Source organism: Nyctereutes procyonoides, unplaced genomic scaffold (assembly GCF_905146905.1).
Source record: "Nyctereutes procyonoides isolate TBG_1078 unplaced genomic scaffold, NYPRO_anot_genome, whole genome shotgun sequence".
NCBI classification, from domain to species: Eukaryota; Metazoa; Chordata; class Mammalia; order Carnivora; family Canidae; genus Nyctereutes; species Nyctereutes procyonoides.
Genome location: NW_026575048.1, coordinates 19945041 through 19973022, shown reverse-complemented (window position 1 = coordinate 19973022; position 27982 = coordinate 19945041). Strand labels below are relative to the sequence as shown.

At 46.5% G+C, this 27982-nt stretch overlaps 1 protein-coding gene across 1 annotated transcript in view; it reads left to right on the top strand.

Moving 5' to 3' along the window:
- The window catches only part of KIF3C (kinesin family member 3C), a 38853-nt gene extending 11431 nt beyond the window's left edge, over positions 1 to 27422 (top strand). Inside the window, exons 2-8 of the mRNA XM_055327490.1 lie at positions 8435 to 8536; positions 9211 to 9333; positions 9975 to 10093; positions 10531 to 10647; positions 24207 to 24315; positions 24494 to 24666; positions 24935 to 27422. Coding sequence (XP_055183465.1) covers positions 8435 to 8536; positions 9211 to 9333; positions 9975 to 10093; positions 10531 to 10647; positions 24207 to 24315; positions 24494 to 24666; positions 24935 to 25028 — 837 coding nt within the window. The 3' untranslated portion in view covers positions 25029 to 27422. The remainder of the gene's footprint in view (positions 1 to 8434; positions 8537 to 9210; positions 9334 to 9974; positions 10094 to 10530; positions 10648 to 24206; positions 24316 to 24493; positions 24667 to 24934) is intronic.
- The last annotated feature ends 560 nt before the right edge of the window (positions 27423 to 27982 follow it).

Below are 27982 nucleotides of genomic sequence, written 5' to 3'. Positions count from 1 at the left end.
CAGAGAAAGAAATGGTACTCTGAGCTTTCTCGATGGTTCCTGAGTCAGTGAAGGTGCAGATACCAAGTGCTGCTTCTCTCCAAGGTACCCTCCTGCCTGAACCCAGGAGAAAGCTGTAGCACAGGGATGCCAGTGGAATTAAGAGTTTGGTGTTCAAATATCACCTCTGCCATTTACTGGCTCCATAATCTTGAGTGAGTCAGTTCATCTATCTGAATATTAGTTTTCTTTTATGTCAAGTGGGGATCATACTTGTTATCTCTTATGGCTCTTATGGTGATTAAATAGGATGATTAATTTAAAAAGGACCTAGCCCAGCCTCAGACACATGACGAGTCACATCTGAGACTCGTGTCTCCTGCGGCATGTGAGAGATTAGCTGGCAGTAGCAGAGCAGAGCCTGTCTGGCTTCTCTCTGAAATCATACCTGATGGTATCTTCTCAGACAAGTGGCTGGCTGGGCCTGGCTGTCTCCACTCTGGCTTTTCAGATCAACACTTAATGAAGTACTGGGGTACTTCTTGTCTTGTACCCCAGTGGCTCCTGGAACAGGAAAGAGTGAGCCTCTGAACATCTAAGCTGGGTCTATAAACTAACATGGTCCCTGTAATGAGCTTGGCTATTAATTGTCATGGCAGCTGACCTGCCTCTAATACCTGGAATCAAGACCCTAATCAAATTGGGAAATTATGGGATGCCTGGGTGGCTCAGTGGTTAAGCAATTGCCTTTGGCTCAGGGTGTGATCCCAGCCCAGGCTCCTGCATCAGGCTCCCCACTGATGGGGAGAGCCTACTTCTCCCTCTGCCTGTGTCTCTGCCTCTCTCTGTCTGTGTCTCTCATGAATAAATAAATAAAATCTTAAAACCAAAATTGGGAAATTATTCAGAAAGAACATAGTGAATGTAGGAGCAGATACATGTCCTTAATTATGAGACTCCAGGCTTAGACTAATCCATTTCTGGGACTCAGTTTCCTAATCTGTAAAGCAAAGTGGATTGGAGCTGATGATTGGCTGAGGTCGCCTTAGTTATGCTGTGATTTATATCAGTCTCTCAAGAGTCAAACCATGGCCCTGGAGCTCCCCACCCTGTTTCTTCCACCCCCACGGCCGCTGCTTGCCTTTTCGTCACACTGGACTTATTTAGAACCAGTAGGACCAAACCCAGTCCTGTCCGCAGGCCCCACCCACCTATCTTTTGCCTTGAGGGATCACAAAGGCAGCATTAACCCGGGCATCTAAGAACTCCAGAGAACTTTTCTTGGGCACCAGAACCCCTGTATTCCCAGCCCTTGCTTAGTATCCCTCAGCCTGAAGGGGGCCTGGGGATTTGAGGCATTCCTGTCCTCCCTGCCCTCCATAAGTGATAGAACAGAGAGATCTGAGGAAAAGGAGGTATCCTCAGAAAAATGGTGAAAAATTAAAAGCAAAAGCAAAAAAAAAACAAAAAAAACTCTGTTTCTAAGCAAAGAATTGAAGTCATGCAAGACGAATTTCAGAGTGAGGGGATAAAGTGGACAACATGGGTTGAGACTAGGCAAAAAGTGGGGGGTGAGACATTGCACCTGGATTGGGGCCCACCCACAGATTTCGAGCCAGGACCAGCCCCCTCTTCTAGCACAAGACAGGCTCTGTCAGGCAGGCTTGGCTGATAGTGTTGGGCTAGGCAAGTGGGCAAGACTTGGCAAGTCACCAGAAAGGCAAATTCAGTTGTCATTCAGACCACGTCTGTGCTGGGTCTCAGCAGGACTAGCAGAGAAACGTAGGGGCAGTGGACAAATGGAATGGGGTGATAATGGACAATCAGACATCACCCAGAATTCTCTGCATGGAGCCCAGGACCCAGCCAGAAGGAGAAATCCTGAAGCAGACTTGCACGTCCAAGGAGGAGATTTCCCCTGAAGGTGGAAGAGCAAGACAAACAGAGAGAAATCTGTCCTGGGAATCATGTCATGGGGGCTGGGAAGAGGCTTAGAACTTGGGGGTGCTAATAGTCTTGGCTGATACATCAGATTCCAGGCCTGACTGGCAGCTCAAATTCTGCCTGACAGTGTCCAAATGGGTTTCTTGAATCCAGAATTTTGAATGAGAAGAGTGTGGGACTAGGTATGAGTAGCTGGAGAAGCTGGAGGTTGAGCAAAGAATTGTTTTGAATCAAAGGTCTGTGTCCTTACTTAAAAATCACCAAGTTGGGGGCCTAGATGGCTCAGTCAGTTGACCATCAAATCTTAAAAAAAAAAACAAAACAAAACAAAAAAAAAAAACCTCACCATAAAACTCACAGGACGCCTGGGTGGCTCAGTGGTTGGGTATCTGCCTTCAGCCCAGGGCGTGATCCTGGAGTTCTGGGATCGAGTCCCACATCAGTCTCTCTGTATGGAGCCTACTTCTCCCTCTGCCTATGTGTCTGCCTCTCTCTCTGTGTCTCTCCTGAATAAATAAAATCTTTCTAAAAAAAAAAAAAAAGTCACCAAGAAACAAAATAATTAAAAAAACACATGAAAGGGGTATGTTGTGAAAAGAGAGATCAGACCTCCAAAGTCCACCTTATTCTATAGAGAACATAAAATAAATGGGGAGGCTCAGTTTTATATCTATGATTATAGCAAATTTTAAAAATGATGATAATGCCTATGACACTAATAAAAGTTGTTCCATTATTTATTGCTGGCAGTAATTTAAGTGGTATAATCTATTAGAAAGGTAACTTGGCAGTATGTCTTAAGATAGACAAAATGTTGATGATCCTTCATCAGATCCTAAAATTTCCTTCTAAGAAAGTCATCTAAAAAAACAAAAAAATTGTATGTACAAGGGTGGTTTTTTTTTTTTACAAGGGTGTTTATTGTAAACAATGTACACAACCAAAATATCTTATAAAAGGCATTTTTTAAAATTTTTATTTATTTATGATAGTCACACACACAGAGAGAGAGAGAGAGAGAGAGAGAGAGAGAGAGAAAGGCAGAGACATAGGCAGAGGGAGAAGCAGGCTCCATGCACCGGGAGCCCGACGTGGGATTCGATCCCGGGTCTCCAGGATCGCGCCCTGGGCCAAAGGCAGGCGCTAAACAGCTGCGCCACCCAGGGATCCCCCCAAAATATCTTCTAATAGGAGTTAATTAAATATATTTAAATTATCCACCATAAATATTATGCAATCATTAAGTTTATAGTCATAAACCTTATGGAAGTAACAGCAAATTCTGGAGGGATTTGATAAAATGGAAATAGCAGGACATGAGCTTATATTTATACCATGTCTATGATGTGTATTTGGAAAAAGTTGGAACAACAGGAGAAATAAAAGAAGCTGATTAGGTAAGGGATATGTGAAATTTTTTCTAATTTTATCTTATTTCTGTAGTTTTTTGATATTCATATTTTTTTTCTAAAAGAAAAGACAAAATTAAAAATAATGTCCCCAGGGAGGTTCCTGGTTGGCTTAGTCTGTAAAGCATGCAGCTCTTGATCTTGGTCCTGAGCTCGAGCCCCACATTGGGCATAGATCTCACTTAAAAAAAAAAAAAAAAAAAATGTGTCCCTAGAATCCCTTAATACACTCTTAGATATTTAATACAGTCCTCCTGAGATAACAAATTCCATAAATTTATGACCTTCTATAAACAGTAGAACCTCTCTTTATTTGTCCTAGAAGCCCAAAGTATAAGCTCTTCTCTGTGTACCAGGGTTGATCGGAAAAGTGTGGGTCATTCCTTTTCACACCTATTTTATTTTATTTTTTTGGTTAAGTGAGCTCTATGCCCAACCTGGCTCGAACTCACAATCCTGAGATCAAGAGTCCTATGCTCTGTGGATTGAGTCAGCCAGGCGCCCCCACACCTGTTTTGATCGTATAGTTTCCAGGTCTATCCTCTTAACCTTTCTTTGTCTTTGTACGCTGAAGAATCCTATTTTTTAATAGCTCTTGGATGGTTTTAGCTGTCCTTCTCTGGATCTCTCTCCTGCACGTCCCCAGAGACCGCAGCGAGGCAACTACACACAGTACTCCAGATTCAGCTGCATCACCATTTTATATTAGGGTCGAATGATTTTTGTTTTGTTTCCAAAAACCCTTCGTGATGGTGCCTGGCCAGATGCGGGTGGCTTTTTTAGCTCTGACAGCGTATTAAGCCAATGTCTTCTGGGAACAATAGAGAATTACTCCCCCACCCCTTGTTTTTCTTTTTCTTTCTCTCTCTCTCTCTCTCTCTCTCTCTCTCTCTCTTTTTTTTTAGCTTATAACTGACTGCTCACAGCTCTCATTTAATAAGTAGAGCTAGGATTACTTTTTCCCAGAATGTAAAACTGTAACTGAAGCTCATCTGACATTTTTTGTCAGCTCAGGCAGCCTAGAAATTGTCTCGAACGTTACCATTATGAGGATCTGGCGGTGTCTGTGGAGCTGGGTATCTGGCCAGTGCTCTCTTTCTTGCATGATTTCTAATGGAGATCAGTCCTGTTCTTTCCTATCTGAATATTTTTCCATCCAGAGAGATGCCTGGGTGCCTCTGTTTCCTTTCCCTAATCCACTCCCCTCCCTCATCTAACTCGACTAACCTCTGATGTAGAACCAAGCCAGGAGCATTTTTACCTCCAAAGTGCTGGCCATGGGCTTCCCCAAGTACTGGAATAACCATGGGGATTAGGCTGACACGATTTCCTCCTGCTGGAAACGTGTGGCTTTGCTTTTAGCAGGTTCTGCTTCCTAAAACATTGAACAGAAAGAATGTCTGGAGTAGACGGGCTTTGAGGCCCACCTGGGCCTGGATTCTCCATTTAAATTTCGCGGCCATGATGTGACCTTGGATGGATTACTTACCCTGTCTGAGCTTTCGTGAGGAAAATGATGGTGCTAGTGGGATGCCCCTTAAAGCACGTCACACAGGCCACCTGGGGATCTCATTACAAAGCAGTTTCAGATTCACTAGGTCTGTGTAGGGCCTGAGATCTTTTTTTTTTTTCTTAAGATTTTATTTATTTATTTGAGAGAGAGAGCACGCGTGAAAGAGCAGAAGTGGGGGAAGGGAAGGGCAGAGGGAGAGGGGGAAGCCGACTCCCTGCTGAGCAGGGGGAACTCAATCCCAGGACCCCAACTGAGATCATGACCTGAGCCTGAAGGCAGAAGCTTAATGGGCTGAGTCACTCAGGCGTCCCTGAGATCCTGCACTTCTAATGAGTATCCAATACTGATTTCGGGGGACCTCAAAAAGCAGTGATTCCGTAATAAGAACCTTTGAAAATTTTGATGTGGACCTTATCATGGGCTCCCCAGGCCTTTTCAGTCTGATTGGCAGTGGGGTGTAGCCTGGGCACTGGGCTGAGTAAAAGCTCCCAGGGTGATTCTAATATACATCCAAGTTTGAGACCCACTTAAAGAGTTATTAGAAGTAAATGTGAGAGGTGTCCGGGTGGCTCAGTCGGTTGAGTTCTGCCTTCAGCTCAGATCATGATCCCAGGGTCTTAGGATGGAGCCCCTGGGGATGCTTCTCCCTCTGCCTACTTGTGCTCTCTCTCTCTCTGTCAAATAAATAAAATCTTAAAAAAAAAAAAAAAAAAGTAAACGTGAAACACCTAACCTGCAAAGAAGACAATGGTTTTCTTCCTCCTGAGTCCTCAGCCTGTTCTCGCTCCACCCCAGTCCCAGTCCTTCAATCAGTCAGGAAAACCAGGGCATGAGCAGTTGCCCTGTGCCGTCCTTTCTAGACTCTTCCCTGGAGCACCTGGCGCGGGAATTCTCACAGCCAGTCCTGAGGGGAAGGGCCCAAGCTAATAATGCTATGTGGCCCGGCAGTGGGAGTTTTAAAAGCTCCCCAGTAATGCTAATACAGCAACCAAGTTTGAGAAGTAGGGTCTTTATGCGGTGACAAAGAGTGAAGAACACTGGAATGACATAAAGCACCAAGGGGAAGTACAAGGACTCTGGGCTGAAGTGTCCCAGAATAGGAAACCAGGCCAGACACCAGGTCCCCCAAGGTCTCGTGACCTGGTAGGTAGAGGGATCGGACAACCGAGGCCCCAGCAGGAGGGGCTTTCCTCCAAGTATGAGAGAGCTGCTGCTTTGGTTCCTGCCTCCCTCTTCACACCCTCCCCTCCCTCCTGCCAGGTTTCCCAGGTGCTCAGACCTGCTGCTCTGCCCTTTTGTCCTGCAACAGTGAGTGTGTTGGTCAGTTGAAGGAAGAGAAACTTGGATAAAGGATCAGTTCTATTCTGTATAAGAGAGCCCAGGAAAAGGACTTGGACCCCACTCTGGGGCTACTCCAGGGATTCATTTCAGTTTATCAAACATTTATTGAGCACTTACTGTGCGCCAAGCACTGTGCTAAGCCATGGGACCCTGAGATCTGAGTAGGACATGATTCCTGCCCTGAAGGAGCTCATAGGGGAGACAAGATGTAAGCAATAATGGTCCATGATGGGAAAATAATAGGAATGTGCCCTGGTTCTTGAGGAGGCCCAAAGGAGGAAAGGTACAGATTTGAGGGAATCAGAGAACCCATCCCAAGATGCTCAAGCTGGGTCTTGCAGGCTAAGGAATGGTTTTCTAGGTAGATGTGGAGTGGGAAAAGAAGCCCAGTGTTGTGAAAAGGCACAGCACATGCAGGGCTGGGGTGCAGAGCACATGTGGGGAGTAAGCAGTACGAGGAGGCTGGGAGGCTGGACCAGGCCACAGGGTATGGCACTGCTGCAGACTTTGGGTTCTATCCTGCAAGGAATGGAGGTCTGTTGAATACTTTGTAAGCAGGGGAGAGGCACATTCTGACTTGTGTTTCTGGTAAATGCCCCCAGGTGGCATGTGGAGATAGATGAATGGAAGGGGAAGCTGAGGCAGGAGGGAGCTGATGACAAGAATTCAGGTGAATCATGAGGATCTCAGTGAGGTCAGCAGGTGCCATGTGGGGGAAAGGTGGGAATGATATGAGCCCTAACAAGAAGGCAAACTTGATGGGATTGATGTCTGGCCCAAGGAAGGGAGACATGAGATGCATGCAGGGCCAGGCCTGGGATGCAGGAGGTAAGGTGCATAGGGCACAATATGTAAGGAATCATTCACTCAAAGGACAGTTCAGGTGCTGGCCTTGAGTGAGAAGGAAGAGTCTAGAATGAGTTCAGGCTTGTGATATGGGGGTGAGCTGGATGGTACTACTGGAGGAAGTACAAGCACAGCAGGTGGCAGTGGTGTGGCAGTGAGGACAGGCAGCTGTCAAGGGCCCCTGGCTCTGCAGCAGCTCTGCCCTTGGCCTCTGAGGCAGTGAGGGCCGCTCTGACTGGCCTGTTTTGCTCAGTGTCCAAGGGCATCCTCACACAGCCCAACCTTTGACTGTCCTGCTCTGTCCCCAGTGATGGGGCTCTCCCAGATAGCACAGGGGCCCCCTGCCCCCACATTGTACAGCACCCCCTGCTTTGACAGCCCTCAAGCAGGTCAGCTGGTTCCACTGGGAAAAATTCTAGTGGGGAGGCAGCCAGTATCTTCTGGTGGCTCAAGGTGATTTCAACCTTCCGGGAAGCCTGCAATGAAATCAGAGGACAGCTGGAGTTCCCTGGGGCAGCACCCTCTGATTAGCAAGAGTGAAAATGCATTTTATGTAGTCACAATTTACCCAGCTTATACAAATCCATTACCAGTTAAGCCCCATATTCAACTAGCCCCTATGGCATGTCTGTGCCAAGCACTGGGCTGAGGGCTTTCACGCAGCATAGGGGCTCACAGGGCGGGACCAGGGGTGGTGGGTTCAGATCTCACCTCTTTGTTAACCAGCTGCAGGACCTTACACCAGTTACTCTCAATTTCTTCACTTGTTTAGAGGGAAGAGTAATAGTAGCTTTCTCTTAGGGTGAGGATGGAGATAGTGTTGGCCTTGCCCTTGCATTTAGTGCAACCCAGATCTTTCTGGCTATCTCCAAGGTTCACACTGTTTCTGGGGCCTCATATTGCCCCTTAGTGCTACAGTCTTCTCCCTTTGGCTTGTCTTCTGCTTTGCATGTCAGCTGGAGATGACACCTGTGTTGAGAGCCTTCTTGGGTTGGGGGCCAGTTAGCTAAAGAGTTGGTCTGCCCGGTGACCATATCTCTGCTCCCCACTCTTGAACACTAGGTGGGAGCTGAGTGCTAGGATTCAAAAGCCTGCACACCCCTCCTAGGCATGGTGAACCAACCTTCCATCTGTATCCAAAGCAAACAGATCAGTTGCCTATATTCCCCATGGGATGCCCTCTCTTTGCCTCACCTAATGAATGGTCTTATCGACATGAGAGCCTCGGGCTGGAGCCCAGGAGGCTGGAGGGGAAACTTTGTCCTCGGGGAGGGCCATGTGGCCCCATCAGGGGTACATTTTTTGTCCACTCCTGGAAGGACCACAGAGCAGGGAAGCCAAACATCTCAGGCTGGCGGCCATACTTTGAAAAGCCCATCCCTTAACCCTTCCGTGTCCCCAGGCCATGGAGAGCAAGCTGCTTATTGGAGGCAGGAACATCATGGATCATACCAATGAGCAGCAGAAGATGTTGGAACTGAAGAGGCAGGAGATTGCCGAGCAGGTAGGGCTGGGAGCTTCCGGTCTTGTGGGAGTGCATGGCCTTGATGTCTTGTCTGGAGGGCACAGGGCAATGAGCCATCATGGATTCAAGCTCCCTGGAATCCAGTGCTAAGAATCTAAGACATGCAGCCCTGGATCCCAGGGGTCCACCAGCCCAGGAGTGGGCCAGGGCCGCTGCCAGCTGATGGGTGAGAGAAATGGTGGCTCTCCATGGTGATCAGCCCCTACAGGGCGCCTGGTATTAGTCCCTGGGCATTCCACAAGGGTGTCCGTTTTTTGCCAACGGTATGATTATGTCCTAAATCTTCAAGAATCACAATTTGTTCGTCCTACCAGTCATCTGTGATACCACATGGGGAGAGGGTGAGGCTGCTGGGAAGTCAGGATGATGGGAATCTATGTCGGCTTGACACTCCCACAATGTGCCAGCTGTTAGGGCTGGGGTCTCCATCCACAGGGGGCAGTGCCTGGCAAAGACATGGCCATATGAGCTAAGAAGGTCCAGAGAGGCTCCAGGGGCCATGGGCCATAGGACACTCTCTTCTCCTTCCCAGCATCTGTAGCCACAGTGGAGTGAGATCCCATGATAGGCAGAGTGAACTTGTCCCCTGAGCTCCCTTGGCCCTCCCCAGTACACGCTGCCCCACTGAGCCCCTATGCCTTGCCTCGGCCTAGAAACGCCGTGAACGGGAAATGCAGCAGGAGATGATGCTCCGCGATGAGGAGACCATGGAGCTCCGGGGTACCTACACGTCCCTGCAGCAGGAGGTGGAGGTCAAAACCAAGAAACTCAAGAAGGTGAGATGACGCGGCGGGGCAGGGAAGGGCCCAGCAGCCTCATGGGGCCTGGATTCTGGGACGATCCTGGAGAACCCAGAGGGTTGCTGAACCCAGAGCAGGCCAGGCAGAGGCCCAGCCACAGTGGCAGTTTCCAGGGACAGATTATTTCTTGGTGGGTCAGGAGCAGGACAGCAAGCTCTGCGCCCTCCACACCCCCATTTTTAAGAGCCCCTGGAGAGACAGGAGTAGGATAGGTCACCTTCCAAAGTGGCTCAGGCCCCCATCCCTCTCTGAGCCTTGCACCAGCAGTTCTGTATTTCGGTCCTGATTCTGACTCTTCCCGTCGCTAGCTGTGTAACTGTGAGCAACCACGTGCCCAAGTTACCTCTTCTCTAGAAAGAGGGTGTTGGGACTAAAGATCTCTCAGGTCCCTTTCAGTGTGAACATGCCACAGTGCTGACAGCAGCGGAGAGGGGGCAGGTAACTGGCCCCCCAGCATAGGACGGACAGGGGGGCAGGAGGGAGATTCAGACTGGGTGGGCCTCTCCCCCTGGACTCAGCTGCTAGAGCCTAAGCCTGCAGAGTGGGGAGCCAGGCTGAGGGACAGGGGCCTCCCCGCCATGCTGTGTCGCCTCTGAGCAGCGCCTGTCCCCGTGCAGCTCTACGCCAAGCTGCAGGCTGTGAAGGCAGAGATCCAGGACCAGCATGACGAGTACATCCGCGTGCGGCAGGACCTGGAGGAGGCGCAGAATGAGCAGACTCGGGAGCTCAAGCTCAAGTAAGGCCCCCCCTCTCCCCACTCCTGGTCCTCACTGCCATCCCTCACTCCCTGGCCAATCCCTGGGGGGCTTATTTCCTTCCTCCAGGCCTCATTCCACCCATCTACTCCCTGAGGAGTCCATGTCCCTTAGAAATAGAATGTGTCTGTTTCCTTCTCCTTCCTCTGTTCTGCCATAATGATGAATCCTCCAAGGTGCATGCTGGAGCCTGGGTGCAGCCAAGAGTAACCCCTAAGGCCCTGAGTCTACCGTCTTTGCACTGGAAGCAGTGATTTCAAGTTCTGGGATTGCTGTAGGGACCCTCTCTTCCAACTTTCTGGTTTTCCCATCACCTCTGCTCCCTCTGCCTCTTTGCTTCTTGCTTCAACCTTCAACGCATGTGGTTGTGTGGTCCATCACCCCCCAGTTCCCATCTCTGCCTCATTCCTGCTCCCAGGTACCTGATCATCGAGAACTTCATCCCCCCCGAGGAGAAGAACAAGATCATGAACCGCCTTTTCCTGGACTGTGAGGAGGAGCAGTGGAAGTTCCAGCCACTCGTGCCTGCTGGAGTGTGAGTCTCGCTGCCTGGTCTGGGCCCTGCGCACCTGCCAGCCCACCCCAGGTTGGGGGGTGGCCAGGGGCCTGTGGGGAGTCAGAGGTTTCTGTGGATTTGGAGACAGGTATGGAAGATGCGGATGGAGATGGGCTTTTCAGGAGCTGACATAGGTCTTCGTGAAAGAAGGGTGTTCTCCCCAAAATGAAGTGTCTCAGGTGCCCCTTGAGGGACCTATGGAGGGGAAGAGCACTCAGCATTTTGGCAATCCCAGTAAATGATCAACGTTTGGTCCGTCTGGTGAATATTCATTTGTCGGGTGCCAAACCCAGCAACAATAGTTCATATTGCCTGACTGTGTTGGGCTCTGTATACAGGACCCTACGGACAGAGGGTATCAGACGCAGCCAGCGCTCGGTGCAGTCAGGAACGCAGGGAAGCGATCGGCCTGGGGGAAATGACGGAGGTTGGCCCAGTCTTTATAACCTCGCACAGCTCAACATTGAGCTGGTGATTGAGCATTGGTGGTGATTCAGCATTTCCACCTGTTTCCATAGAGCCTCCTGCGTGGGTATAGTTTGCATCCACTGGCTGGGCGTGTAGCTCCCTCTGCTGGTGGCCACGGAGAATGAGACGATACTCAAACCCAGCAGAGGGACTGCCTCCCTCAGCGGAACCGCTGCCCCTGAATTGAAAAATCTGGCTACAGAGGTGTCCAGGAGGCTGGATACCAAAGCACTTCCCTGGAGCTTCTTTGCTCTCTCTATCTTAGGAACGTTAAGGCCGAGATAGCACAAGGTTCTCCCCAAAGCTGGGTGGGTCTGTGGCTTCTCCCTGGAGCATCAGATGCCTACTTAGTCAAAAGGCTGACCCTGCCCAAGCTGACACTATATAAGTGGCAAGTTCACGAGTAGAGGACTTTTCAATGATGTCACTTTGGACCTTAGTAAAAGCTTCCAAGTGATTCTGCAAGGGAAGCCAGGCTTGAAAGCCACTATTCTAGTGCCCTTTGCTGGAGGGAGATGCTGGTGAGGCTTCTGGTCTGTTAAGGTTATTGATTTTGTACTCAGAAAAGTTCTTCAATTGAAATTTTGTGAGGGTGCCTGGCTGGCTCAGCCGGTAGAGTGTGTCACTCTTGACCTTGATCTTGGGGTGGTGGGTCTGAGCCCCATGTTGGGTATAGAGATTACTTTAAAAAAATTTTTAGGGCAGCCCAGGTGGCTGAGCGGTTTAGCGCCACCTTCAGCCCAGGGCCTGATCCTGGAGACCAAGGATCGAGTCCCACTTCAGGCTTCCTGCATAGAGCCTGCTTCTCCCTCTGCCTGTGTCTCTGCCTCTCTCTCTCTCTCTCTCTCTCTGTATGTCTCTCATGAATGAATAATAAAATCTTTAAAAAAATTTTTTTTAAGATTTTATTTATTTATTTGAGAAAGCACAGGTGGGGTGAGGGGCAGAGGGAGAGAAAGAGAGGAAGCAGATTCCCTGCTGAATGCAGAGCTCAATCCCAGGACCCTGAAATCATGACCTGAGCTGAAGTCAGCCACATAACACACTGAGCCAACCAGGTGCCCCCCAAGATAATTTTTTTTAAAGATTTTATTTATTTATTCATCAGAGACACAGAGAGAGAGGCAGAGACACAGGGAGAGAGAGAAGCAGGCTCCAAGCAAGAAGCCTGATGTGGGACTTGATCCCAGAACTCTGGGATCACGCCCTGAGCCAAAGGCAGATACTCAACTGCTGAGCCACTCAGGCGTCCCAAAAATAAAATTTTTGAAAAAAAAAAAAAAAAGTTTGCAGGTGGAGGAATTTCTTTACACTAGATAGAGATGGGATGAGAGGCTCTAAGAAGGCATGTGTTTTTTTAACTTTTTATTTTAAAAAATAAGCATTGCAAGAACAGTGCAAAGATTTCCCATATACCCTTCATCAAAACTCACTGGATATTGATGTTTTGCCACACCCTGCTTTTTTTTTTTAATTCATGAGAGACAGAGAGAGAGAGGCAGGCTCCATTCAGGGAGCCCGACGTGAGACTCAATCCTGGGTCTCCAGGATCAGGCCCTGGGCTGAAGGCGGCGCCAAACCACTGAGCTACCTGGGCTGTCCCACCACACTCTGCTTTATTAATTCCCCATCGCCTAACCATTTGAGATTAAGTTGCAGACATTTTGATCCTTTACCTGCATTTTCTAAGAATGAGGACATTCTCTCCCATAACTATAATTCAATGATCAAATTCAGAAAATCTTATATAGACACAGTACTATTATATAGGCAATATTCAGGTTGAGCCAGTTATCCGAATAGTGTCCCTGAAGGCAACTTCCGTCCTCTTGACCTGAGCTGGTGCATGGCATTTAGAGGCAATGCCTCATGGTTCTCCTTTAATCTGGAACTGAGAAGAGATCTTAATTGGAGATTTGTAGTTTCGTGCTTCAGTTTATCCATTTCTCTGAATAGTTGGCATACACCAAAAAATCATTCACAGATTTTTATTTATTTTATTTTTTTAAGATTTTATTTATTTATTCATAGAGACACAGAGAGGGGGGGGGCAGAGGCACAGGCAGAGGGAGAAGCAGGCTCCATACAGGGAGCCTGACGTGGGACTCGATCCAGGGTCCCCAGGATCAAACCCCGGGCTGCAGGCGGCGCTAAACCGCTGCGCCACCGGGGCTGCCCTCATTCACAGATTTTTTTTTTAAGATTTTATTTATTTATTCATGAGATACACAGAGAGAGGGAGAGAGAGGCAGAGACACAGGCAGAGGGAGAAGCAGGCTCCATGCAGGGAGCCCGATGTGGGACCTGATCCCGGAACTCCAGGATCATACCCTGGACTGAAGGCAGGCACTAAACCGCTGAGCCACCCAGGGATCCCCTCATTCACAGATTTTTTTTTTAATTTTTTTTTTTAATTTATGATAGTCATACAGAGAGAGAGAGAGGCAGAGACATAGGCAGAGGGAGAAGCAGGCTCCATGCACCGGGAGCCTGATGTGGGATTCGATCCCGGGTCTCCAGGATCGCGCCCTGGGCCAAAGGCAGGCGCCAAACCGCTGCGCCACCCAGGGATCCATCATTCACAGATTTTTAAAATTAAAACAGGTGGGGCACCTAGGTGGTTGGTTGGTTAAGCGGCTACCTTCAGCTCAGGTCATGATCTCAGGGTCCTGGGATCAAACCCCAAGTAGGGCTCTCCACTCAAAAGGGAATCTCTTCTCCTCCCTCTGCTGCTCTCTCTCTCAAATAAATAAATAAAATATTTTAAAAAGAAATAAATGGGGCACTCAGTGCTCAGTGCGCTTTCGCCGCCGGCCGCCCAGGGCTTCCTGAAACCTGGATCGAGTCCCACAGCTCCCGGCATACCTGCTCCCCTCTGCCTTTGTCTCTGCCTCTTTCAGTGTGTTCCTCATGAATAAATAAATAAAATCCTAAAAAAGAAAAAAATGTAATTCAATAAAATTAAAACAGCTATCTTAAAAGTATACTTTTAAATCATTTTTAAAATAGATACCAATCATACTATTAAAAAAAAGAAATCTCTCCCTCGGCCTGTGTCTTCTGCCTCTCACTCTCTCTCTTGTGTGTGACTATCATAAAATTAATAAAAATTAAAAAAAGAAAAAAAAAGGATCCCTGGTGCGCAGCGTTTTGGCCCTCCTTTGCCCAGCCATCTGGAACTCCAACGAAGCCCACTCGGCTCCGATGCATGAGCCTGCTCTCCCTCGGCCGTGTCCCTGCTCTCTCTCTCGCTCTGGGGGTACTAGCATAAAATAAATAAAAAAAAAAATAAATAAATAAAATGAAATCCACCAAAATCGAAATTGACTCTTTGCTTACTCTTCACTGTTGACTTTTCCTATCCCCTCATCTCTCTCTCTGCGGGAGTAGGGGAATCTGTACCCTGGACATGCGCTTCGTGTGCCTTTAATACCTGCAAAGGGTTTGCAGGGCATGAAGCTTAGTTGCCTTATCTTCTTTCCCACATCTGTCTCTCCATTAAGTCTTACCCTCCCTCCTAACCATCTTTCCAAAGGAAGGTAATGCAAAGAAAGTTTCAGTGTTTTCCTTCCACCTGAAAGCCGGAAAACTGATCATTTTTCAAAGACTCTCACTGGCTGACCTAGTAATATGGTCTTTTCTCAGAACTTCTGGAAGAATCATTCTACATATGCAACTTAACAGAGTTGGCCCCCGCAGCCTGCAGGATTGTTGTTCGTTTTGGTTTTGGTTCAGAGAGTGAGATACATGCAAGCAAGAGAAAAAGAGAGAAAAGCTTAAGCACTCCAGCCCCATGCAAAAGCCCTTTATACAGGGCTTGGTCTTAAACAACCATAATCCTGACCTGAGCTGAAACCAAGAGCCACCCAGGCGCCCTGCCAGTCAACTCTTGAAATACTCCATATATTATCTTTGGAAGGGTAAAACCCCCTTTTTTTTTCCTCGCCTAGCGCTGTGAACACAACTAGTTGATAACACAGCCTTAAACCATCACAACAATTTGGTATTAAAGTCACTTTGAAAATCCATTATGTGGGCACCTGGTTGCTCAGTAGGTTAATGCTGTCTTTGCCAGGTCATATCCTGGGTGAGCCCCACACTGGCTCCCTACTTAGCCTAGCTATCCTCCCTCACCCCCCACCTCTCTCGCCTCTCTGAAATAAATAAATAAAATCTTATTAAAAGAAAGACCTTTTCAACCAGCTCCAGAAAAACTACTCTACAAATATAAACTTTATGTTTAGTTTCGCAAATTTTAGTTTATTTTTTCATGTATTTAGACAAAATTGTCCTTCTAGGTAATATTTACAATGTCTATAGCCATTTAGGTCTTAGTTCACAAAATTCTTTTGGTAACTTTAGCCTTGGCCCTTGGTAAGCACCCTAGATTCTTTTTTTTAAATAATTATTTATTTTTTATTTTATGATCGACATAAGAGAAGAGAGCAGAGACACAGAGAGGAGAAGCAGCTCATGCCAGAGCCCGAAGCAGGACTTGATCCCGGACTCCAGACGCGCCCTGGGCCAAAGCAGCGCGAAACTGCTGAGCCACCAGATCCCCCTAGATTCTTTTAAAAGCATCGTGGTGCTGTATAAAGACACTGACTTTGGATGTAAACATTCTTTTTTTTTTTTTTTTTTATTCATAAGACAGAAAGAAGAGGCAAGGCACAGCAAGGAGAACAGGCACCAGACAAACCTGACATGGACCTCATCCGGGGTCTCACAGGATCACGCCCTGGCTTACAGGCCGGCGCTAAGCCGCTGCGCCAACCGTGCCTGCCTGGATTTAAGAACATTCTGAATTCCGAGTTCCCTATCCTCCATGACGTGTGGCCTGGAAAGGTTGTTTTCTTTAAGAGTGATTTTATTTTATTAGGAGAGAAGCATGAGTTGGGATGGGGTTGGGGCAGAGGGACAAGCAGATCTCCACTGAAGCCATGACCCTACTGTGCTCAATCCTAAAGACCCTGAATCATGACCTGAGACCAAAATCAAGATTGGCCACTTAACCAACTGAGCCACTCAGGCACCTCTGGAAAAAGTTGTTTGTTTTGTTTTTAAGATTTTATTTATTTATTCATGAAAGACACAGAGACAGAGAGAGGCAGAGACACAGGTAGAGGGAGAAGCAGGCTCCATGCAGGGAACCCGATGTGGGACTCTATCCCGGTGCTCCAGGATCACACCCTGGGTTGAAGGCGGTGCTAAACTGTTGAGCCACCTGGGCTGCCCTGGAAAGCTTTTTAACCTCACTGAACCCAAATTTCTTCACCTGTATTTTTTTTTTTAAGATGTTATTTATTTGAGAGAGAGTGAGCAAGAAAGAGAGCACGAGTGGGGGAGAAGCAGAGAAAGAGAGGGAGGAACAGACTCCTCACTGAGCAGGAAGCCCGATGTGGGGCTCTGTCTTAGGACCCCGGGATCATGACCTGAGCCAAAGGCAGACACTTAACTAACTGAACCACTCAGGCACCCCACAAATTTCTTCACCTGTAAGGTGGGATAGTAAATGTACCCTGCAGGATTATTGAGGTTGAAATGGGCTAATGCGTGGGAGGCTCCAGGCCACAGAGGAGATGATCAATGAATGGTTGCAATCATACTAATGAGCCAATATTATAATTACAGGGATGCAAGAGAAGCCAATTTGCCTTCATCCCATAGAAGTGCCGGAAAAGGACAGTTTGGTTTACTGTTTTTGTCTCAAATTCTGATTTTTTTTATTCAAGCTATCTCCAAGTTTAGAGAGGGAGCATTCCTTGCTCTAAATAGAATCAAGATAGATAAACTTGGGGATCCCTGGGTGACGCAGTGGTTTAGCGCCTGCTTTTGGCCCAGGGCACAATCCTGGAGACCAGGGATCGAGTCCCACGTCGGGCTCCCTGCATGGAGCCTGCTTCTCTCTCTGCCTCTCTCTCTCTCTTTCTCTCTCTCTCTCTCTCTCTCTCTCTCTCTGTCTGTGTGTCTATCATGAATAAATAAATAAAATCTTTTAAAAAAATATATATAGATAAACTTGTTTCATTATACAGGCAAAGTTGATCCCAGTAAGAACATTCTCAGCTCTGGGTTGAGTCCCTAGCTTTATTCACAGATCTGTGACAACTGAGTTGGATCTAAAACAGGGAGAAATTCCAGCTGCCCCCAGGCAGGTAGGGCTGCATCGAGGGAAAGAGTAGAGTAAGCAGAGGGACGCCTGGGTGGCTCAGTAGGTTAAGCATCTGACTCTGGATTTCGGCTCAGGTCATGATCTCAAGGTTCTGAGATCCAGCTCACTCTACCCTCAGCAGGGAATCTGCTCGAGGATTTTCTCTCTCCCTCTCCATCTGCTCCTCCCTCGTGCTTTCTCTCTCTAAAATAAATAATTAAAAAAATAAAAAAAAGTAAGTAGACATACAGGAGAACGCTTCAGGGTGGCCTGCGGGGATAGAGGGACCAGATCGCAGAGACAAGTCAGATTTGCTGTGGCAGATGATTGGGAAAGACCTTAAAAGAAAACTCACCCTATGATGTTGGATTCTGATTTTCAGCACCAAAGAAGAGGAAAAGAAGGGGATACGACAGCTGATCATGAGATTGGGGTCAGCCCCTAAGACAGAGCTGAGAGATAACTTTTTAATATTAAGGGGAAAAAAATACTGGGATAGTAATAGTCATATAGAGGAGGGGTCATATGACAATTCCTAGGATCTACTGGGCAGGTAGTTATTGTGGGTCTCTGCTGGGAGGGGCGGCCACATGCAGAGGCAGGCCCCTGCTCCAGTCTGTCAGCCACAACCTGCTTTACTAAGAGGGATCAATCATGGAAAGTAGGCCTGGGGCAGAAGAGGGAATAGATGGGACGTTTGGTGTCCCAGTTACAGACTCCCCTCCCCCAACCCCTTCTTCCCGCATGCCACCCAGAATAGCCCTGGCGTCTTTATTGGGTCAGGCTGCCAATTCACAGTGATCCACACTGCTCTGCTTGCCCAACCCTGTCCCCCTGTCCTATTCCCAGAGCTCACAGCCTTCAAGACGCTCCCAGCCCCAGCCTGTTCCCAGGTTCTCTGAGAGACAGTACAGCATCCTAAAAAGAGTATTTGGGAAGGTCCAGTTCCCAGTGTCTTCCTTCATTGTTCAACCATAGGCACAAAAGGCATTTTGCTTGCCTGAGCCTGGGGCTCCTGGCCTGCCCTTGACTACACCTCGGGAGGTTGTCGCAAAATTCAAATGGGATGTGTTGACGCACCTCATACACGATAAGGGGTTATGTTACCAATTTTTGTCCTCTGCCCTTGAGCCGTCATGGAGCTGCTGCTGCACACATCCACAGCCTCGCTGTTCCCCAACCCCCTCCCCCAGCCCCCCCGCCTGGGGCCACACAGCCACAGAGGGAGCTGGGGCTCCTATGATTTCATCATTCTCTGCTTTTATCCATAAAGTGAGGTCAGAAGGGACCCCTAGGTAGGCTCTGGCCCTCTTTTATACGCTTGATAAAATGAACCACAAGAATGTCCCTTCTCCTTACTCTGCCGCAGAAGGCAGGCCTTGTTGCAGTCAGCTCCTACACTGCTTGTTCTACTGGACAAGGACAGGATGTCCTGTCTATGAATTACTCGGCCTGTTTCTTCTGTCTTCTGTCTGCCTTTTGGCTTTTTTATTTTTTTCATTGCTCCTTTGTATCCCTGCTTGAAATTAGCAAAATGGATTGAGACTAAATAATCATCACAGCTGCCATGTGTTGAGCCTCTGCTGTGAGCTGTGCTAAGGGCTTATCTTGCTTAATCTCAGCAGTTGTGGGTAGCAGGGAGGAGATAGCTGAGTCTCAGGTATTAAGCCACCTCCCAAGGTAACGAAGCTTTCAGGGGCAGAGCCCACATTCAAACTCAGCTATGTCTTACTCCAAAACTTGTATTATTTTGTTTTAATGGAAATACTTTCTTGATTTCTTTTGTCTTTGTTTTGAATAATAAAAGTTAATACCCCACACCCACCAAACTGCTAGAAATAAGAAGTCTGTCATATTGTGAGGTGGCTAGGATAGAGAGCATTGGAAGCTTTCTGTCTTTTTTTTTTTTTTAAGATTTTATTTATTTATTCATGAGAGACACAGAGAGAGAAACAGAGGCACAGGCAGAGGGAGAAGAGCAGGCTCCATGCAGGGAGCCCGATGCGGGACTCAATATCAGGACTCCAGGATCACAGCCTAGGCCGAAGGCAGGCACCAAACCGCTGAACCACCCAGGGGTCCCTCATTGGAAGCTTTCATAGGTGTGACCATTTTGAAAAGCAATTTGGCAATATCTAGTAAAGTGGAAAATCATATACGCTGCCATGGAACCATTCCATTCCTGGGTATATACTCCAGGGGAACTGTTGAATATGTACTTGAAAATACCTGTACAGAAATGTTCACAGTCGGGGCACCTGGGTGGTTCAGTCAGTTAAGCATCTGCCTTCAGCTCAACTCATGATCCCCAGGTCCTGGGATCGAGCCCCGCATTAGGCTCCCTACTCCTCGGGGAGTCTGCTCCTCCTTCTCCCTCTCCTAAAGCTTGTGCGCTCTCTCTCTCTCACTCACTGTTTCAAATAAATAAATTAAATATTGTAAAAAACAAACAAAAAAGGAATCAACCTAGATGTCCATCAACAAGAGAATATTATATATATATTTATACACATATATATGATGTTATATCGCAACCTTTAAGATAGTATAAGTAAACTTTAATAAATCTGATCTAGACATGCATGGATAAATCTAAAATTTAAAAAAATGTTCGTTGGGGATCCCTGGGTGGCTCAGTGGTTTAGTGCCTGCCTTCAGCCCAGGGTGTGATCCTGGGATCCTGGGGTCCTGGGATTGAGTCCCACATTGGGCTCCCTGCATGGAGCATACTTCTCCCTCTGCCTGTGTCTTTGCCTCTCTCTCTCTCTCTCTCTCTCTGTCTCTCATGAATACATAAAATCTTTTTTGTAAAAAAAAAAAAAGGTTTGTTGAACACACAAAAATGCAGCATGTACACCCACTGTTCAGATTTTAGAAACAGGCATACAGATACCCATGTATATTGTTTATGTATATCCACATACATAAATAATGATAAAAACATGCACTGCATTGCTTAGCACCAGATTCAAGAGAGTAACTCTGGGGAGGAAGAGATAGGAGTCTTAAAAGCTAGTCAGCTTTTTTACATTTTAGATCTCTTTTTTTTTTTTTAAGATTTTATTTATTTATTTGAGAGAGAGTGCAAGAGAGCACAAGCAGGGGGGGCAGACAGAGGGAAAGGGAGAAGCAGGCTCCCTGCTGAGCAGGTAGCCCAATGTGCGGCTCCATCCCAGGACCCTGGGATCATGACCTGAGCCAGGGGCAGATGCTTAACCATCTGAGCCACCCAGGTGCCCCTACAGTTTATTTCTTAAAAAAAGATTTAGAGTAAGCATAACAAAATGTTACACAGATGATTTGACAAGGCCAAATGGTAGGTGTACATATCTATATTATTTTCTGTACTTCACTAAATGTCCGAGATAATTAGATATAAAGTAATACATTTTTTTTATTAAAAAGTTAAGATTTTGCAGAAGGGCATAAAGATGACAAAAGTCACCTGTAATCACACCATCCAAAGACCATAACTATTTACATTTTGTTGAATACCCAGACTTTTTTCTAAGCATATACACACATCCATACACATTTCTTTAAAAACAAAACAGGGCAGCCTGGGTGGCTCAGTGGTTTAGCACTGCCTTCAGCCCATGGCGTGATCCTGGAGACACGGGACGTCAGGCTCCCTGCATGGAGCCTGCTTCTCCCTCTGCCTGTGTCTCTGCCTCTCTCTCTGTGTGTCTCATGAATAAATAAATAAAATCCTTTTTTAAAAAAAAGTGGGGCGCCTGGGTAGCTAAGCATCCAACTCTTGATTTTTGCTCAGGTCATGATCTCAGGATTATGAGATCAAGCCCCACTTGGGGCTCCACTCTGGGTGTAGAGCCCGCTTGAGTTTATCTCTCTCCCTCTTTCTCTGCCCCTCCCCACCCTCCTCTCTCCCTCTCTTTAAAAACGAAGAGAATCTTCATCCTTTTGTTTGCTTTTTTTTTTATTGCATCGTGGTAATCTTTTCATGTGACATGGAACTACATGATTTTAACAACTGCATCATATTCACATAGCTGACTAATACTTTGGTTCCTATCCTTGCACATCTGGGTTGCTTATAGTGCTTTACAATTGTAAGTGATTTTGCAGCAAACATCCTTGCATGTAAATGTCCCCATCTCTGATTATTTCCTTAGGGAAATTTCTAGAAGTGGGAGTTTGGGTCAAAGCATATGCACTTAAAAAAAAAAAAGAAAAGAAAAAAAAAAGCATATGCACTTTTTTAGAGCCACACCTGAGTTGTTTTTTTTTTTAATTAATTGACATGTTCACATTATAAAATTCAACAGTAAAAGTGTATAGTTCAGTGGATGTTAGTATGTTCACAAAGTTGTATAGACACCACTGTCTAATTCCAGAACATTTTTATCACTCCAAAAAGAAAGCCCCAACCCATTAGCAGTCCCTCCTCACTCTCCCCAATGCCTCTAGCTTAGGGCAATCACCACTCTACCTTTTGTCTCTGTGGATTTGCCTCTTCTAGATGCTTCATATAAATGGAATCATACAATAAGTCTTTTATGAGTCTTTTATGTCTCTCTTTCACTTAGCAAAATATTTTCAGGGCCCATCCATGTTGTAGCATTTATCAGTACTAAATTCCTTTTTACCTTTTTATTGCTGAATAATATTCCATTTTTTGAATATGACATAGTTATTCATTTATTAGTTGATGGGCATTGTTTCTACTTTTCGGCTATTAGGAATAATGCTACTATGAACGTTCATGTACAACTTTTACCTTGGCATATGTTTTTGATTCTCTTGACTATATATTGAGTAGTGGAGATGCTGGATAATATGAAAACTCTATTATTTATTAACTTTTTGAAGAACTGATAAACTCTTTCCAACTTGGCCAAACCATTCCCTCCAACAATGTATGAAATGTATGAAAGTTCCAATTTCTCTATATCCTCACCAACATCTGTCTTCTTTGATTATAGTCATCCTAGTAGATGTGAAGTGGTATCTCATTGTGGTTTTGAGATACATTTTGGTAAAGATGTTGAACATCTTTCAAGTGCTTATTGCCCATTTGTATAATATATTCTTTGGGGAAATGTCTATTCAGATCCTTCATCCATTTTTAAATTGGGTTGTTTGTCTTTTGATTGTTGATTTGTGAAAGTTATTTATTTTTTTTAAGATTTTTTATTTATTTATTCATGAGAGACAGAGAGAGAGAGGCAGAGAAGCAGGTTCCATGCAGGGAGCCCAATGTGGGACTCCATCCCAGGTCTCCAAGATCATGCCCTGAGCTGAAGGCAGATGCTCAACTGCTGAGCCACCCAGGCATCCCCTGTGAGAGTTCTTTATATATTTGAGATACAAGTCCCTTATCACATATGTGACTTGCAAATAAACTCTTCCACTTTCTAGATTATCTTTGCACTTTTTTTTTTAAGATTTTATATTTATTCACAAGAGACACACACACAGAGAGAGGCAGAGACACAGGCAGAGGGAGAAGCAGGCTCCATGCAAGGACCCCGATGTGGGACTCAAATCCCGGGACTCCAGGATCACACCCTGGGCCAAAGGCAGGCACTAAACCACTGAGCCACCCAAGGATCCCATCTTTGCACTTTCTTTCTGATGTCCTTTGAAGCACAAACTTTTAAAAAATATTTATTTATTTAGAGAGAAAAGGGAGAGAGTGCAAGTAGGGGGAGGGGCAGAGGGTGAGGGAAAGAGAATCTTAAGCAGACTCCACACTGAGTGTGGAGCCCAATGAAGGGCTCAATCTTGAGACCTGAAGATCATGACTTCAGCCAAAATCAAGAGATGGATACTTAACCAACTAAGTAATCAGGGGCCCCAAAAGTTTTTAGTTTCAGTGAAATCCTGTTTATCTATTTTTTCTTTGGTTGCTTTAGCTTTTGATATCATATCCAAGAGACCTGATCTAGGGTCATGAAGATTTACTTCTGTCATTCTAAGAGTTTTATAGTTTTAGCTCTTACATGTAAGCCTGTGATCTATTTTGAGTTAATTTTTATATATGATACAAGGTAAGGATCCAACTTCATTTTTTTTGCCTGTGGATATCCAATTAATTGTCTCAGTACCATTTGTTGAAGAGACTGTTCATTCCCCATTAAGTGTTCATGGTGTCCATATAGAAAATCAACTGATTGGGGATCCCTGGGTGGCGCAGTGGTTTGGCGCTTGCCTTTGGCCCAGGGCGCGATCCTGGAGACCCGGGATCGAGTCCCATGTCAGGCTCTCGGTGCAAGGAGCCTGCTTCTCCCTCTGCCTGTGTCTCTGCCTCTCTCTCTCTCTGTGACTATCATAAATAAATAAAAATTAAAAAAAAAAAGAAGAAGATCAACTGATTGTAAATATAAAGATTTATTTCTAGACTCTCAATTCCACTCCATTGATCTATATTTCTGTCCTTATGCTAGTACCACACAGTCTTGATTACTGTAGGCTTTGTATTAAGTTCTGAAACTGGGACATGCGAGCCCTCCAACTTTGTTCTTTTTCAGGATTGTTTAGGCTATTTTGGGACCCTTGCATTTCAAGCCTGATTTTTAATCATTTTTTGTGCATGTGCTAACAAAATAAGAAGAATGCAAAAAGCAGAACCACTAATTATCAATGATTTTGCATAGTGTGTGGAATCAGCATATGAATCTGAAAGCTAAAAGAAGATTGGATTTCCTTTCTTTATTTCAGCCTTAATCAAACCTTTTTACTGTGGGGGGAAACAGTGGAAAAACAAAAGTAAAGGAATACATGTTCCCTTGTGTTATGATAGTTTTTAGTTCTCCAGCTCTATCAGAACAATGAGAAGGAAATTCCTGTGAACCAGGGTCTGCAGAACCTCCTGCCTACTTTGAATGATACGTAATTCTTCATATCATTTTCTCCATCTTCAAAAGAAATCCGCTCTAATATAGTCTCTTCCCCACAGCAATAACAGCCAAATGAAGAAGCGGCCAACATCTGCCGTGGGCTACAAGAGGCCTATCAGCCAGTATGCTCGGGTTGCTATGGCAATGGGGTCCCACCCCAGGTACAGGGTAAGAAGCTGGGAAGTAGAAGGAGGGGAAGGAGCGAGAGCCCAAGGGAGGTGATGCTCATAATCTCTGCTTGCTCTACCTATCTCATCACCTTTGCTATGCCCAATATTTACTGAGTGCCTAAGAGATAAGAATCATCAGAGCCCCTGCTCATGTCTATCTGATGTTCCCACCACAGGCTGAAAACATAATGTTTCTGGAGTTGGATGTGTCCCCTCCAGCTGTCTTTGAGATGGAATTCTCTCAGGACCAAGAACAAAACCCCCGTGCACTACACATGGAGAGGCTCATGCGGTTGGACAGCTTTCTGGAAAGACCTTCTACATCTAAAGTTCGAAAGTCCAGGTCCTGGTCAGTGCCACTGTGGTCAGAGTGGGCAAGGGACTTAGGAGGCAGGGAGTTGAGGCACAGAGACTCTATGGGGTGCTTGAGGCATGGAAACCCTATGGGCTGGTTGAGGTTTTGGTTGTACCTGTGAGGCCTTAGGGAGGGTAATAACTGGGATCATCAGGGAGGGGTTCCTACAGCCACAGGATGAGGGAAAGGCAAGTCCTTGCTTTTCTGTTTCCTGCTGTCTACCAACCTCCCCACTCACCCACCTCATCCCTACCCTCTGCAGGTGTCAGAGTCCTCAGCGGCCTCCACCCTCTACCACACATGCCTCACTGGCCTCCGCTGCTCTGCGCCCTACAACAGTGCTAGACCATGAGTGACCACCTTCAGTCAGGCTGCCTACCCAAGAGCCTCCTGGGATGGGGAGCCAACCCTGGATCATCTCACCTGACGCTCAGTGTGTGTGCGTGTGTGTGCATGTGCGTGTGCGTATGTGTGAGGGGGTGAGAATCTGGCAGACCATGCATCTGCCTGCTTTTCTTAGCCTCCTTTATTTAATTAATGTTATTTATTTGTGGAGCTCAGCCGTGGGGGGGGGGGGGGAGATGCCCTCGCCTGAGCCTGCCGTGGTCACTGCATAGCCTCCTTCCTTTCCTTCTGACTTAGACACCCCCATGTCAGGCTTCCAGCTCCTCCCCGTCAGCTGCTCCCAGAAGGGAAGGTGGCCAGTGCCTGAGAACAGAGTACTTTTTCTACCTGTCTCACTCTGTAATCCATCTCCTATGCTGACGGTGAGCAGTGCCAAAGCACTTTCTGGGACTAGATAAAATGCTAGCTGTCCACAAAGGACAGGAGATGTCCTGGCAGTGTTGGGCCTATGCTCCCAGCAAAAAGAGCCCCGCACTCTGCTTTCTGGACCTCAGACAACCTCTTTTGGCCTCTTGGGCTCCTTTTCAAGGACTTACATGACCTCACCGACACAGCCCATGCTCTTCAGCTTTGGCAAGAACTCATGGCTTACCCAAACTCTGCTCCTGGCCACCTTCCCAACCTTTGGATGGGAACTGTGAACCGACCAGTTGCTGCCTGCTTCGGACCTGCAGAAAACGAAACAGCAATGGAGACAACACGGTTAGTCATCTAAGGAAGTCCCTTCTCTGAGTCCCTTCGTTTCTGTCCCCTCGGAGAAGTAACTTGGGTTAACAAGCGATCAAGCCAACTCCCCATTTCGGAGACACTGCTCCTTCCTGCTTTGGTCATTTTCCTTGGCAGCTGCTTGGATCCCACCCAGGTCATGGTGGGAGTAATCAATGTCATTCTCCCTGTGGCTACACAAAGGTATCGGAATCTGCTGTTTCCCCTTCATTTAGCACAGGAGTCAGAGACCTAGGCACAATCTGCCAGCTTTGCCTATTACTCCTGTTCCACATCGCATTTGTTGAGCTCTATTTTGTTGAAAATTGATCCTTTCTTCAGCATTGTGCAAACTCTGGTCCCAAGGGAAGTACTCCGCACCTCCCTCTGTGACTTCCGAAGATTTCTCCAGGTATCTCAAGTAATAAGTCAATTTCTACCAAAAGAAAAAGACGAGAGAGAGAGAGATTTTTATTGATTTACCTTTTTAAGTGTGTATTTTGGTAGAGGAGTGAAGAAGTAATCATGAAAGAAACAAGTGGTTTAGGATTTCAAAATGTCCTAAGAGTGGGAGTCTCTTGTTCCCAGAATATAAGGATTCTAGTCATTGGGAGAAAAGCATGAAACTGACTGAGCTGCTTGAATTGGATGAGTGGGAGGTGGGAGTGGGGGTAGGGGCTGATTACCTGGTTCTTCTCTTTCCATCTGGAAGTGAACGCTTCCTGCACGGTTCAAGTTGCACTCTGAGGACCGAGCTATGGTTTGGTTTAATTCAGTGTTGCTGTCATTCTGCCATAGTTACTGGATTGGATGGTTGGACAACTCAATTGCCATTTGCTCCTGTCCTTCAAGGAAGTAGCATTTTTCATCAGAGCCCAAGAGATTATTTGAGACTTAGAATTCAGATCAAAGGTTTGGCTGTGTCCGGGACAGGAATCATGTGTAGAAATCCCCCAGGTGGCCGGGACACAGGGCGACTCCCTGCCTACATTGAGCAGCCTTTCCCACTGACCTTTCTTGTTTGTGGATGAACAGCACGCGTCACTCCCATTCATCACTTGGACACATCAACTCTGCATCATCTGGTCGCTTGACCCTCACAGTCTTAGAGCACAAAATACCCAATTTCACCATCCCCAGTCTGAGGGCTGGGCCCGAGGTGTGTCGGAGGAGGAGCTCCTGCCTGCGGTTTTGTGTACGTGTGTATGTGTGTGTGTGTTTGTGTGTGTGTTTACTTCCACAGAGGACACTCTACACTCGGTGTAACATATGCTGGGAACAGGGCCACTGGGGTGGTTGGATCTCTCAGTCTCTCTTCTTTCCCTTTTGATGTATCAAACATTTGATTGACAAAGTTAAGGGCCTTGATGAGGACCAAATTTCCATGTCTGTTGCTATGGTCTTTATTTAGGACAACAGTTAATGCAGTGGCCCATTCTTGTCACTCTATACATATGACTATACAGGACATATGTAATATATAAATATATATAAAAAACATTACCCTCTGTCTCCTTGGCTTCAGATGAGGCCTCTTTGTTGAGCTGAAATGCACCTGCAGCTTGGTGCTGCCGGCAGCCTGCAGCCCAGCCCTGTTCAAATTAACAGTCGATAATAAAGGAATGAGTATCGTCGCAGAATTGATTGCCTGCCTTCTCTTCCCTTTGTTCTTCCTTATACTCGCTTTTGCATTTTCTCCCTTCTTTCTTCCTTGTTTTTCCAAGAGGGGTTTGAGAGTATTTGGAGCTCAGCTGCAGTTACCAGCATCTTGGGGAAGAACGGGTTGCTTAAAAGGGACTCATCTGTCCAGCAGGGTTGAGGCAGGTCCCAGGCTCTAGCCTGAAGTCTGTGCCAGAGCCATGGCAACAGCTGTTCATGTTCTGGGTGAAGAGTCCCCACTTGGTTAATTCTGAGCTATTAGCAGATGTCAGAACAGCCTAGATGTCCAGATTAGCTGTCAATATCATTTGACAGCTCTGCTCCCCCATTGATCAGCCAGGAGAGATGAAAGCGGGTAGTAATGTGTCCAAAGCACCTAGATGTGCCTGGCATATGGTGAGCACTGAATTAAAATAGTTTAAAGACTAATGTGCCATCTCTCTTCCCAGAGCTTCTTTCCCTCCCCTCCTGATCCTGGCTATTGGTTCCCTGCAGGATGGAGTTCTTAGGGGAAATGAAAAGTAGTTGCTGCTAACAAACA